This window comes from Salvelinus sp. IW2-2015, linkage group LG11, assembly GCF_002910315.2.
Source record: "Salvelinus sp. IW2-2015 linkage group LG11, ASM291031v2, whole genome shotgun sequence".
NCBI classification, from domain to species: Eukaryota; Metazoa; Chordata; class Actinopteri; order Salmoniformes; family Salmonidae; genus Salvelinus; species Salvelinus sp. IW2-2015.
In genome coordinates this window covers 26,440,877-26,455,334 of record NC_036851.1, presented here as the reverse complement: position 1 = coordinate 26,455,334, position 14,458 = coordinate 26,440,877, and the positions used below count along the sequence as shown (strand labels likewise).

Sequence of the window (14,458 nt, the reverse complement as noted above, 5' to 3'; positions counted from 1 at the left end):
ACGATCCCCACAAAGTCATGGACTCATCTGAAGATAAACCATACAAATGGAAGTAGTTTTGTGCCAACAAAAATAAAGGGTTAAATATGTTAAAAAATATATATATATTTCCTGAGCTTTCTTACATCTCCTAGATATAGGACAGACACTTCAAAACCTTATTCCTTATTAGTCTTTTTTGCCATTTATGAATGTGTTATTCAATGTGTTTCTCTGGGCTATTACTGTAGTAAAGGCCAAATTCAATATTTTAGCAAATAATGATACCTAAAAGGGTCCTTAAAATTCAAAATCAAATAGCTAAATGATCCATGGTATAACCATCTTAAAACAATTCCATATGTTAGCTTAGTAGAACCCCCCCCACAGCTTAGAAAGACAGTCCATCAATGTAAGAGGTTAAAGCAGGTAGTACATGAACAAAATACATGCAAATAACACACACAAATGTATGTCATTTCTTGTTTTTTTAATCAGTATTGACCGGCAAACCCCATTTGACTATTACATTGATAACAGGTGCTTTTACAATAAAGGACTGAACTCAAGAGATCATGACAGGCCAATGGAAAGGCCTCACCTGACCTCAAAGTAAGACATTCATCGTCATTAGATTGTAAAAGTTGAAACAGTTCACAAATGAATTTATTTGATTCATATCAAGACCAGCAGTACAATATATCTTCATTACCTGGCAAACTATTAAAGTAACTGCCCAGCATTTCTATGAAATATGAGCTATAATTACTTACAATATGAGTAAAATAGATTTCCTTCTAAAAAAATCTAAATAAGTATGTTAAAAAGCAGCTTTTCTGTTGGAAAGGTGTGGGCGTATACCGGTCATTAAGTAGACCGCTGTTTGGCCAGCTCATCCTCCTCATGTTCTATGAGGCCATTTTTTAAACGGTCTGTTTGAGATACAAGCTAAGACAGTACAGTATGAAGATATGCAAAAAACTGCTTTCCCAATAGAAATCCCCTATCACACTTGTAGGCGATGTCATGGCGATGTTGGCTCGCTCATAGCTCATGCGTAGAAACATGTAATCGGGTCTAACGGTCATCTCGCGCCGAACTGCGTATTTGCAGGCCGTCAAATCAAAGGCACTCCTTCGATATAAAGTATTATTTGACAAAAATGAAAACATCTCAGTGTGTCACTTTCAGAAGGTAGGAGTAATAACATGTTCAACTACTTAAGACATTGGTATAGAATCTAGGTTGTGCAAATGTAACGGATGTGAAATGGCTAGCTAGTTAGCGGGTACGCGCTACTAGCATTTCAATCAGTTACGTCACTTGCTCTGAGACTTAAGTAGGGTTGCCCCTTGCTCTGCAAGGGCCGCGGCTTTTGTGGAGCGATGGGTAACGACGCTTCGTGGGCGACTGTTGAGGATGTGTGCAGAGGGTCCCTGGTTCGCGCCCGTGTCGGGGCGAGGGGACGGTTTAAAGTTATACTGTTACATTGGTGCCGTGACCCGGATCACTGGTTGCTGCGGAAAAGGAGGAGGTTGAAAGGGGGGTGAGTGTAACGGATGTGAAATGGCTAGCTAGTTAGCGGGTAGCTGTCTCTTATACACATCTAGATGTGTATAAGAGACAGGTATGTATGTATGTATGTAACGGATTTGAAAGGGCCGCGGCTTTTGTGGAGCGATGGGTAACGACGCTTCGTGGGAGACTGTTGTTGATGTGTGCAGAGGGTCCCTGGTTCGCGCCCGTGTCGGGGCGAGGGGACGGTTTAAAGTTATACTGTTACACAAACATGGAAGAATTTTTCACTTCTCTTATTTGGCTTCTCAAACCCCGACCTGGTCTGTTTCGCAAGCGTTCCCGGGCGTCTCGTGATGTTGAGCTTAGAAACTCTGATACAAGTTTGAGGTGGGGGTTTTAAAGTATTTTTTTCTTCAATTTATGCTTCTGTAACAGTTTAACTTTAGTCCGTCCCCTCACCCCGACCCGGGCGCGAACCAGGGACCCTCTGCACACATCAACAACAGTCACCCACGAAGCATCGTTACCCATCGCTCCACAAAAGCCGCGGCTCTTGCAGAGCAAGGAGAACCACTACTTCAAGGTCTCAAAGCAAGTTACGTCACCGATTGAAACGCTATTAGCGCGCACCACCGCTAACTAGCTAGCCATTTCACATCGGTTACACTTCGGCCGCAAATACAAGTATAGAATGGGTCACCATTATTTAGATAAGAGTTAACAGAATATTACACAAAAATAAAAAGCAACACTTTCAAAGATTTTACTGAGTTACAGTTCATAAAGGAAATCCGTCAATTGAAAAATAAAGTAGGCCCTAATATATGCATTTCACCACTAGGAATACAGATATACTGCCGTTGGTCACAGATACTTGTAAAAAAAAGAAAAAAAGAGTGCACTTCTCCATTGTGCCAGTGGCCATCGAAGGTGAGCATTTGCCCACTGAAGTCAGTAATGACGCCGAACTGCAGTCAGGACAAGTCCCTGGTGTGGACGATGAGCCAGCAGATGAGCTTCCCTGAGACGGTTTCTGAACGTTTGTGCAGAAATTCTTCTTGTGACAAAACTGCACATTTTAGAGTGGTCTTTCACTGACCCCAGCACAAGGTGCACCTGTGAAATAACCATGCTGTTTAATCAGCTTCTTGATATGCCACACATCAGGTGAATGGATTATCTTGGCACAGTTGAAATGCTCACTAGCAGGGATATAAACAAATTTGGGAACCACATTTGAGAGAAATATACATTTTGCGCGTATGGAAAATTTCTGGGATCTTCTATTTCAGATCATGAAAGATTGCACCAACACTTTACATGTTGTGTTTCTATTTTTGTTCAGTATAACTTAAGTTAAATTTTCACTGGGCAGTTACTTTAAAAGACCTCAAATAGAAACAGCAGAGTAGAAGAAAAAAATACATTGTATTACAAAGCTGAAGAATTCCTGATTTTATCTTGATTTCATGTCATGATGTCACACGTATATTGCTTGCATGTGATCCACTCGTGAAATGGGTACCCCTCCTATCCCAACACACACTTCAATTTCTCAGTCCTTTGTTCACTCTTCCATCTATTTCTATCCATGAACAGAGATACAATACATCGGACTCCAACCAGAGCCCAAACTAGCCTCTACAATTAAGGTAGGAGAAGAGAGCTGCCACAGGATACAGAAGTCATTAAAAGATCAGAAGCCAATTGATCATGGGATCAATAAGCTAAGCCCCTCCTCCATAAAGGTGCAGCATGACACCAGTTGGCTCAATAGTTTCCATCCATCTTCAAAGTGGATGCCTGCCACACAACCCCATACCTCCATTCAACGTAGGGAAACCGAGTACACATGGGAATATCTACACACCATCTATCCCTGTTCATGCCGTTGGCCCAGACCAAGGCCTTTAAGCCTGAGATATCCACAGCAGAATGTGTATGAACAAGAGGTCATAGTGAGATACAGATGACAACTGGGTTGGAGACAAATTCTTTTGGCTGACATCTCATTGTGGTTGAGAATACAGAACAGAGGTAGGCTAGGCAACATTGGTTCTGGAGTGTCTGATAGTATCTGCAGGCTCGTAATCCACCCAGGCTCTGAAGCACCTGACGCAATCAATCATCTCCGCTCTTGAGCCACAATGAAAAACTCCATTAGTTGAGCCACAGGAGGATTCCGATTCCACTCCAAATGGCTGCTGTTCATCACCCCAGGGGGGAGATAAACATTGGAGGACGAGGCAAGTTACCTCCTATACAATGTAAAGCACTTTGACACCAGGTGAAAAATATAACTAACCATATATGCAATTCATCATCATTATCAAAAGCTGGTCTTGAGCCTGGATAGAGCAAAAAACATTGCTGACACTGCCACATTCCAGGATCAACATTGCCTTCCTTCCCTTGTGGTACAACGTTCAGTAGCTCTCACATGGCTGTTAGCCTACCAGACTCAACAAATGTGGACTGAGTTGTTTCAAGCCTGGACACACATCTAGGCTACATCCTGGTTTACAGCTAGTAGATGGAGTGTAACATGACCAAGCAGACCTCTAGGAAACAAACCCAGATGTAGGTCTCAGTCCCACAGGCCAGGCCTTGGCAGATGGGCCTGGTTGTTGACTCTAGGCAGACAGTACACCCTGGTGTAGGGTGTAAATGTGCGAGGGAGATGGGTCTAGGCAGACCTCTGGGTATAGAACAGAATGTAAGCCTGAGTGTTGCACACCTCCTCCACGCTGCATACGTTCATCTCAGAGTCATTACAGTGGACCCAGAAACCTGGAAACACACACAGGGCTGGTTACAGTTTGGCAAACTGTGCCACCTACAGTCAACAGAAACTCATGTAATCTCACAGTATCAGATTATACTCAGAGCCAACTGTTTATGAGAACCAACTGTACTATACAAAACTCAATGTTTTCAAAATCTGAAATGTCCACAACATGACAAAAATCAACCTAAAATGTACCAGCTAGGCCATTCTAAGCCAGAGTTGTTAGCTTTGATGTCAGTTTCTGGTATCTTGGTCCCACTCACCTCCCTCGGTGTTGTAGCAGTATGCGGTGTAGTGCCCTGAGCCAAAGCCTTTCCCGTGGTGCATGACTACAGCAGACAGGTCGTAGGTGTAGACCTCTCTGTTGACCGACTGGCCAGAGTCTGTGCAGCAGTAGGGCTCTATGTTCAAAACCTGGTCAAAAGCCACATGGACGCCGATCTTCTCCCTGTGGTTCCGGCCTGACCATCTGTCACAACAGGGATTGGTTATCTTACGGTTGTCCCTGTTACAAGACATCCCTTTGCAGAAAAAAATCTATCATACCAACTAAACCACAAGATAAGATTGTACTTTAAGATGCAACATACATTTAAGAAACTAACAAGGGGACACGCGTCAGAAAGTGGTGGGTGTAAATCTTGACTGTGTAAGCAGACAAAGTCTTCAAATTCAGTAGACCAACTGGGTGTGTGAAAAGAAAGGCTTCCTGCAGATGTAATAAACGCTCTGAATGACCAAAACGGACTAAAGTTCAGGGGCTAACCTGAAGCGTTTGAGGTGCAGCCGTAGAACCTGAGGTAGGCGGTAGATAAGCAGCTGCTTACAGGCCTCTGACAGAACCAGGGGCTTGCGGGACGTCTTCCGTCTTTTCCCTGACAATTATAAAACATACATATCACAGACGTGTAACATTTTTGTGACGGAGATGTAGGATGGGATCACCCAGAAAATGCAGAACTATATTGTGATTACCCGAAAACACAAACTCAGTTTCACTTTAATTATCCACCAATTGACTAGTTTGTCAAATAAAATCTAGCCCAAAATGAAAGAAACACACAATAGGCCTAATTCCTTAACCATGATTAGTCTACACCTGTTGTTTATGAACGCATGTGACAAATACAATTATTCGATTTCATGACTCTGGTCAAATAGCCGAATAAAAACTATAGAAAAACACAGTACAGGAAGATTAGTCTATTCCACAAACAGACAGATTTGTTTCTGTCCCAGTACTAACTGTTGCAGTGGTTGCAGGCGTAGATGCTGCCCTCCAGGGCCTCTGTCTCAGTGAACTTGGCCAGCATCTCAGTGAGGGAGCAGCTGCGCTGGTAGGCCAGAGACGCAGCCGAGCCCTTCTCCGTGCTGTGGTAGCGCTCCGGGAACTCCAGGGACAGGTCCCAGAACGGCTCCACCGTGTTCGACTTGTGTTTACAGGACAGACACGTCACCTGGACAGATGCAGGGATAACCAAGCAAACATTTTACCAAGGGCTTATTAGTTCAAATCTGACACGCCTTAGTTCTGGTGCTGGAGAGCAACTATTGTCCTGCTTGACTTGAGACTCAGAAAAAAAGGCTGTGTAACAAGCAATAGGTATCTCTTTTTTTTTTTAAATGCTCACCTGGAGTGAAATCCAGCAATCAACTAGTAATAGTGGAGAAAACCTGGCCTAACGTGGAAATGCTATAGAGTAGAAAGAGCTTAAACATCCTTGTGATTTACCTTTAGCCATGATAGGGTGCTGACGGTCAAACCTAAATTAATGTGTTGTGTACAATTGCCATGTCAATGAGTAGAGACCTTTACCTGGCTGAGTAGCTGCCCGTGAAAGATGGTGTTGAGGACCTTGAGCACTTGCTTGGAGAGCTTCCTCTGGGTGATGGGGATGACAATCCTGCGCTTGCTGCCTTCTGATTCCAGCTCCTGCTGCACCTTGTCCAGCAGCTCACACAGAAACTCCTGTGCGTCCTGCTGGTCATAGCCACGGAACGCTGGGATCAGGTTCCACACAGAGTGCAGCATGGCAAAGGGCGACACCAGCGACCAGCGGCCCGACCACATGACCCTGAACAGAGTGTGCAGCTCATGGCACAGTGACATCTGCTGGCGGGTGGAGGAGCGCGGCTCCTTGGGCTGTACCAGTTCTGCTGCATTTAGGCAGGGGGGCGAGTTCTGCTTGCTGCCAGTGGGCAGACCCCCTATGCCTGCCTTTTCCATGCCACGTCCCAGAGGGCAGCCTGGTGTGGCTAGACTACCACCACCAACCACAGCCCCCGCCACACCCTGGTTGGTCTTGGCCAGCAGCTCCTCAGTCTCACACATGTCCAATGTGAGGAAGCACTCCCTGAATTTCTGCAGGTGGCTCAGCACCTGTAAGATAGAGTTCATGTAGCACGTGTTCCCAAGGTTGCGTAGCCCTGTGACCCCCGGGGCCAGTCTCCGATGGGTTGCCTTATGGGAGTAGTACCTCCGCACTCTGAGTTTACGAGTCCTGCCATTGCTGGGGGGTTTCAGGGATAGAAGGGAGGGCTTCTTGGGTGGAGGCAGACGCTCCGGAGGGTCGCGGAACTTCAGGGGGATAAGTGTGATGGTTGAGCGAGGAGCCTGGGTGAGCAGCCTGGCACTCTTCCTCGGCTGCAAATTGTCAAACTCTCCCATGAGTCTCCTCTTCACCTCGTTTTTCTGGCGCCGGACTTCCTCCTTCTCCTGCTCAAGTTTCTCCTCCCGCTGGCTCTGCTCCTCTTGCTGCCGGCTCCTCCAGTGGCGCAGCATCTTCCCCAGCAGCATCTTCCTGCGGTGCCACAGGGCTGTTTGCATGGCTGGTTGAGGCCCGCCCTCGCCCACCCAGGGGGTGCAGTCCCCCCCTGCAGAGGAGCGCAGGGAGCGCCTGCCAGAGCTGCGCACAGTGGACAGTGCCCCACGCAGGAGCTTGAGGTCTCCCTCAGCGTTGTCATTGAGCACATAGTCCCCACAGGCAAAGCAGAAGATGTCCAGCTCCCGCACCTCCATGGCCAGGGGGTGGCGTGACTCCTGGAAGTGTTTGAGGGAGTGCTCTTCCATGAAGCGGCCACAGGCTACGTGGGAGCACTTGAGGCAGGCCCACACGGACTCGGTGGTGCAGCAGTCCACGCAGCGCCATTTCTGTGGATTGAGGATGGAGTGGTCGTGGCCCAGGCGAAGGCGTCCCACATGTTTACAGCGGTCCATCTCTCCAGATGCACATGTGCCTGCCTACAGAGTCAGGACACAAGCCCCTGTGCCAAGCAGCAATTCATCCTGCAGGAGGGAAACAAATACACTTCAGTACATCACAGGGACAGAATTCAACCACTTCATTTTAGATATGCCAAATGCAAAAATGTGTTCTCTATATGAAATTAAAATGGTGTAGCATGCGGAAAGGATTTTAAGGCCCAAGAACATGTTCACCATGTAGGCTTGTTTTACTTACTGTAAAAACACTGTGTGCTGATGTCAGTCAGTGTTCTTTCCACATATGAAAAGGGCCCTTCCCAGGTGCAGTCAGTCAGCTTCACTCATGTCTGATTCCGGATCCTGAATAAACTGAGTATACAAAAGGAGGAAAATAAATGGTGCTTATATAGCTAGGTCTTTACATTTACAGGTAAAGAGGCACATTTTGTAGCAAAACAAATATGTTTCTAACCAACTTAAAGCATATAAACTTGCTAACTGTGGCCATTTACAGTCAGTGTAAAATTCTGCTGTTCAGTTTCTTAGCAGAATGTAACACTGCTTATAAACAAAGAATTATGTTATGCAATTGAGTTTAGCCGTTAACACGTTATTGACTAGTTAGCAAGCCTGACTAATAACCAATCGATTTATCCATAATTACAAACAAAGGGGTCAAACTGCATTGAAGAAAAATTCTGAAGTTTGCAAGTTAGCCTCACTGGCCAACATGCGTTGGGTTGGCGACCAATCAATGGACTCGATATCAAACTGTGCTATATGCTAGCTAGCGCCTGGTACATGGCTAGCCAAATGGCACCAGTTTTGCCATAACGTGGCCACTCGGCTTATAACACAATGAAAATGTAACCAACGTTAGTTACTCAATCCAGCCGAAGCGGGTTAGTGTGTACTTGTTCATTTAGCGAAGTAGCAAGCTCGAACTTATTGTTGCCTGTTTGGTTATAAAGCCAGCTTGCTCGCCAATGCTATTGGCAATACAGATAGCTAGTCAGCTACTTGTTGGTAACGTTAGCTAGCCAAGTTATTCACTCTATTTCTTGATAATCATTCGGCTAATGGTACAATAGGTACATTGTCATCAAATAAAGAAAATGTCCTTCACCTCATAATTGTGTCCCTATGCTGGAGTTCTTTCTTCAATTTAAGACAAATACACAATCAATAGCTTGGTGGCTAGCTAGCATTACTAGCTAGGCTTGCTATCAGAACAAAGACTGGTCTGAAACCCACTTTCTTGCGAAAACTCAACAACTTCGGGTTGATGTGATTGACAACGACGGAAAAAATAAAATAAAAAAAACACTGACGTTTTGCCTGCTAAATAGCTAGCATCCACGGAGCCGCAATGTAAACAAAGATAAATGTGTCTGATATCAACTTTTGAGTACATCTTCAAACAAAACACCGGGAGGTCAACCTAGAATAAAGTCACACATTCTCAGAAAACATACAATATAGCTAGCTAACGTTATGAACCCCTACAGTTCTGAGGTTGACAATGTCAGTAGCTAGCTAGTTGATCTATAAAATAACGGTTTGATGTATTTGTAAAAAAAAAAAAGAAAAAAAAAAAAGGTTCTATTTACCGCCATCGTCTGCACGCGAAAGCTGTCACAAACCTCGAGACAACCGAACCATATCAGTCCTGGAATCAACTCATTCTGATTGGATTGAGCTGATCACTCTTCCGTTGAGCTTTAGCTTTCATTGGTACAAGAGGTGGCATTCATTAAATTGGTCGTGAAAAGATGTGAGCAGTAAACCCACGGTAGTCCAGATTATTTGAGCTCAGTTGGTAAACCAAATGCCGTTATTACAAGGCATATGGCTTTTTACCTGGAGACTGATTAATTATTATTAGCACAATCATTGATTTATTTCAATTCATTAGTATGGCATGCTTTTCCCATTCATAACAGCTGAAATAGTCACCAATAAACCATTCATGACTGACTGTAGTTGGTGAACCAGCGACAATATACACAAAATATGTATATGGTTAATGAGGAACATAATCAACTTGACATTTACAAAAAAAAATGATTTAGTGTTTTGTCAGACATTTTTATAAGAATGACCAACTAAGTAGAACCATAAAGCCCAGGGGTGCATTCATTACGCCAATTCTGTTGCAAAAGTTTCGCAACAGAAACCGTTCACTCCAAACGAAAACGAGAGTTTATATTAGTCAAATCCATGTAGGGTCCTCCCAGTTTGGTTCTGTTTGTTCCCGTTGGGTTCCTAGAGTAAACGGTTTCCGTTGCAAAACGTTTTACAACAGACCAAACGTTTTGCAACGGAATTCGACTAATGAATACACCCCAGATACAACGTTAGTATCTAATGAATACACTCCAGATACAACGTTAGTAGGTTATTCAAACCGATTACTCATAAAGACAATCCACAAGACATTTGGGACAGCATTATTCTGTCAAGAGGTCAGACTTCAATACGGTTTCGATCTAATTTTTAGCATGAGATATTCCTTGCAGTGGTTGTGAAAGCCTTTGAACAGTTTGAGTTGCTGTACTAACGCTCAGTACATACATTTCCTGCTGCCATGAAGAATTTTCTGTACATGACTACCGCTTGTAAACACAAACAGCTTTAGCCATTAATGCTTTGAAAAGCTGGTCATGGCTCACATCAACACCATCATCCCAGACCCACTCCAATTCGCATACCACCCCAACAAATCCACAGATGATGCAATCTATTGCACTCCACACTGCCCTTCCCCACTTGGACAAATGGAACACTTGCGTGAGAATGCTGTTCATTGACTACAGCTCAGCGTTCAACACCATAGCGCTCTCGAAGTGCATCACTAACACAGATAGAACAACAGACTGATATTTCACTGTATGTATAAATGTGAAGTACCAGGTTGGCGTTTCCACTCACTACCAATTATGTTAGTGAGAGGAAGCCCACTGCGGGCAGTGGGAGAAGATGAACGAGATTGATTTTGGCCGACATTCTGCACATTTTCTCATCGATTAAACATTTGATCGCAATACAGTTTTCTGTTCCCAAAACTAGAATATGTTATGAACAGAGTGGACTAAGTTTTGTAGACTTTACTCTTTGCAAAAGTTTTAAAAAATCGCGCTGTTTAGGAGTGCAAAGGTGAATTGAGTTATTGCACATGCGCACTTCACAGAGTAGGTGTTCCCTAACGGAAATATGCAGATGCATACTAGAACTCGCCAATAGGATATTGCTAGCGCTTGCTTGCCTCTGCCCACCTCCTTGCTTGTTCTGCCCACTATGACTAATTTGTTCCCATTGGAAACGACAAGCTGTGGTCTATCTTGGTTTAGTTAATAAAGTATTTGTCACTAAACTAAGGCCCCTGGGACTAACCACCTCCCTCTCAACTGGATCCTGGACTTCCTGACAGGCCGCCCCCAGGTGGTGACTGGCTGCATCACCGCTTGGTATAACAACTGCTTGGCATTCAACCGCAAAGAGCTACAGAGGGTAGTGCTTACAGCCCCGTACATCACTTGGGCCAAGCTCCCTGCCACCCTGGACCTCTATACCAGGCGGTGTCAGAGGAAGGCCCAAAAAATTGTCTGAGACTCCAGCCACAGACTGTTCTCTCTTCTACCGCAGGGAAAGTGGTACCAATGCACTAAGTCTGAGACCAACAGGACCCTGAAGAGCTTCTACCCCAAGCCATAAGACTTCTAAACAAGACTGCTAAATAGCTAATCAAATGGCTACCCGGACTGACCCTTTTTTGCTCTAACTCTGACTATGCACACACTAGACTCTACCCACACTTTAGTAGACAGGAGCAATTAGGGTGAAGTGCCTTGCTCAAGGCCACTTTGACAGATTGTGTACCTAGAGACCAGAGACCTTTCGGTTACTGGTCCAACGCTCTTAACCACTAGGTTACCTACCACAACACACATAACATGTACACACTGACAACACACTTACACACTTTCATACTCACCACATATAAAAAAAAAAATATATTTCACATTTATTTAACCAGGTAAGCTAGTTGAGAACAAGTTCTCATTTATAACTGCGACCTGGCCAAGATAAAGCAAAGCAGTGCGACACAAACAACAACACAGAGTTACACATGGAATTAACAAGCATGCAGTCAATAACACAATAGAAAAAAAAGAAAGTCTATATACAGTGTGTGTAAATGGCATGAGGAGGTAAGGCAATAAATAGGCCATATTAGCGAAGTAATTACAATTTAGCAGATTAACACTGGAGTGATAGATGAGCAGATGATGATGTGCAAGTAGTGATACTGGTGTACAAAAGAGCAGAAAAGTAAATAAAAACAATATGGGGATGAGGTAGGTAGATTGGGTGGTCTATTTACAGATGGACTATGTACAGCTGCAGCGATCGGTTAGCTGCTCAGATAGCTGATGTAAAGTTAGTGAGGGAAATATAGGTCTCCAGCTTCAGCGATTTTCGCAATTCGTTCCAGTCACTGGCAACAGAGAACTGGAAGGAAAGGCGTCCAAAAGAGGTGTTGGCTTTGGGGATGACCAGTGAGATATGCTGCTGCTAGTACTTTACCCCTACCGATATGTACAGTACTGTACATAGCTACCTCAATTACTCTGTACCTCTCCACATCGACTCAGTACTGGTACTCCTTATATATAGGAAGTACCAGTACCGAGTCGATGTGCAGGGGTACAAGGTAATTGAGGTAGCTATATAATGTTTTGTACACTCTGTGTATAGCCATGTTATTTTTTTTTTCGTTATTCACTGTGTCACTATTTATGTTATCTTTTTTATTTGAATCTTATCTTTAACTCTGCATTGTTGGAAAAGGACCCCTAAGTAAGTATTTCACTGTTAGTCTACACCTGATGTCTATGAAGCATGTGACAGTGTGGTCCCTGGGAGCACCTGCTGTTTGCGCACTTTGCTGAACATCTTCAGGTACTGGGTCATGGTGTTAACACAGTCCGCTGGCGCGTAGAGGCCCTCAGACATGGTGGCAAACACAGAAGGCAGCTCCATGATGCTGGGGCCCAGGAAGCTTTGCATGAACTCTTTCATTAGGTTCCAGCAGTCCACAGAGATTCGATCATGGACATCAGTTTAGAAAAAGTGAGACAGATCGAACCCTCCTTTGTATTCATTTGCTGTACAGATCACTCACCTCTACTGAAATGCCCCTCGACAATGATTAAACATTTATTTGATTACCGCACCAACTTTTATTAGGAAATCATAATAGCGGTGGTGGGAGCCACGGCTCTCTACCTTGTGCCTCTTGGCGTTCTGGAAGTGGCTCTTCAACTTAGTCATGAACATGTCAGGCAGGGACCCCCTTCAAATAGGGCTAAGCAGCTCAGGGGTGTTTCTGAGTTATGCATCACATACAGGAATTTGGTGGGCTGGCCTGTGACAAACAGAGAGAAAGAGGAAAAAAAATAAAGATTGGGTGGCTGTTGTGGGTAGTTGAAGGATGTAGTCTGATGAATTACATGACAGATAATTTAGTTTATGTCATAGCTTTGCAGTACAACTTTAGTTACCCCTGGCATTTCCTGTGGCATGGTAAGTCTCACAGTCCACAGTAAATCTTCCTGCTTCACAGCGCCTAACTGCTCCAACTTCTTGTGCAGAATTGATATCGTCTGTTGCACACTCTTTCCCTCAGCCAAAGGCACCTGACACACACTAAGCATGGAATACAGCACACAGAGTATAAATGTTAATAACATTAAGATATTGTTCAGCATTAAAAATCAGATATTGAACAATGTCAGATCTGAATGGTGATGAAAGATGAGAGCAAGCTTGGAAGAAATCAACCAGGTGACAGGTAATTTAATTGTGCATTGTTGCATGTTGATCCCGATGATTTAGATATACACTAGATGACTAATTGATGATTTAGATATACACTAGATGACTAATTGATGATTTAGATATACACTAGATGACTAATTGGGGGCTTTGTGTTGAAGCCACAGTGCCTTCATTTTGGCACTCCCCCACCGTTGTAAAGTATTTTAGGAAGCTATAGAAATGCATTTATTAAGATCTACATTTGTTTTTACCACGTTTATTCTATTACAGACACATTAATGCATGCATACTTACTTTGACATTATATTATGTGAGCTAAACAAACATTTTAAATACATAAAACATTTTTTTTAAGTATCATTTTTTACAGATTGCTAATATTACTATCCCCACTATAACAACAACAAAAAATACTTAAATACATGAAGCATTTCATTTAAATACTGTAGAATTCAATTAATTCCTATGGAGGACTGCCAACATGGCCAACCGGTGGATTCAAAGGATCTCATCAAAGACTTTACAATATGTTTAGAAACTGTGTTCTCAATGGCCAGTATATACAGTAGCATCAACAATCCTGCATTTATAAATATTGATCCACATGGAATCTTGGACCATGTAAGAGACCAGCTGTGAGAAGTTGTAGCTAGCTAACTACTGATATTTCATACGTTTTATAAGAAGGCAACAAAAACTAACAATAGATCTCACCAAGTCACCCCCATTGATATAAGCGATTTGTTATTTTCCTACTATGAAAATGCACAGGCTTTCTGCCCACTGTACCTGGGTATTTTTTTTTGCATTTTAGCTAACCCTAACACTTTTCCCACGCTTAACCTATTTATCCTAGCCTGCTACGTTAATTCTCCTAACCTACAGTGTACACTTTCTTAACCTACTACGAAAAGTCAAATCTGACGTTAATTTGACAAAAGCTGGATCCCATCTAACCATGAATCTGTTCCCGCCGGTTCTGAATAAAGGAAGTACAACTAATACCGTAAAGCGAAGGGGAAAACTGAGCCCAAAATGAATGTCTTATTTGCTATGTGTGGCTTATTTGATCGAATACAAATTTTTTAATTCTTAGGTTGTAGGAGACGTGACATCCCAGTAACAAA

The 14,458-nt window shown here is 43.5% G+C and overlaps 1 protein-coding gene and 1 pseudogene across 3 annotated transcripts; both read right to left on the bottom strand.

The window, feature by feature from the left end:
* Positions 1 to 2,776: 2,776 nt before the first annotated feature.
* Positions 2,777 to 9,248, bottom strand: LOC111970059 (ubiquitin carboxyl-terminal hydrolase 49-like). Of its 3 annotated transcripts, none has more exons than XM_023996552.2 (7): positions 9,101 to 9,248; positions 7,747 to 7,859; positions 6,102 to 7,571; positions 5,532 to 5,742; positions 5,052 to 5,160; positions 4,549 to 4,754; positions 2,777 to 4,287 (listed from the first exon to the last, which is right to left on the bottom strand). In XM_023996552.2, the coding sequence occupies exons 3-7, from the start codon at positions 7,500 to 7,502 to the stop codon at positions 4,184 to 4,186; spliced, it is 2,031 nt and encodes a 676-aa protein (XP_023852320.1). In that variant the 5' UTR covers positions 7,503 to 7,571; positions 7,747 to 7,859; positions 9,101 to 9,248; the 3' UTR covers positions 2,777 to 4,183. The 3 variants fall into 3 exon arrangements, with proteins under 3 accessions (XP_023852320.1, XP_023852319.1, XP_023852321.1); XM_023996551.2 differs by lacking the exon at positions 9,101 to 9,248 and adding an exon at positions 8,617 to 9,094; XM_023996553.2 differs by lacking the exon at positions 9,101 to 9,248 and adding an exon at positions 8,745 to 9,094.
* A 3,000-nt stretch (positions 9,249 to 12,248) lies between these two features.
* LOC111970061 (mediator of RNA polymerase II transcription subunit 20-like) lies at positions 12,249 to 14,257 on the bottom strand (annotated as a pseudogene).
* Positions 14,258 to 14,458: the final 201 nt, after the last annotated feature.

Excerpts from the sequence above, each read along its gene's own strand:
- LOC111970059 (XM_023996552.2), bottom strand. The coding sequence starts at position 7,502 with ATGGACCGCTGTAAACATGTGGGACGCCTTCGCCTGGGCCACGACCAC. Across the intron at positions 5,743-6,101 it reads ACGGGCAGCTACTCAGCCAG|GTGACGTGTCTGTCCTGTAA; the intron begins GTAAAGGTCTCT and ends GCATCTGTCCAG. Across the intron at positions 4,288-4,548 it reads CTGCTACAACACCGAGGGAG|GTTTCTGGGTCCACTGTAAT; the intron begins GTGAGTGGGACC and ends GTGTGTTTCCAG.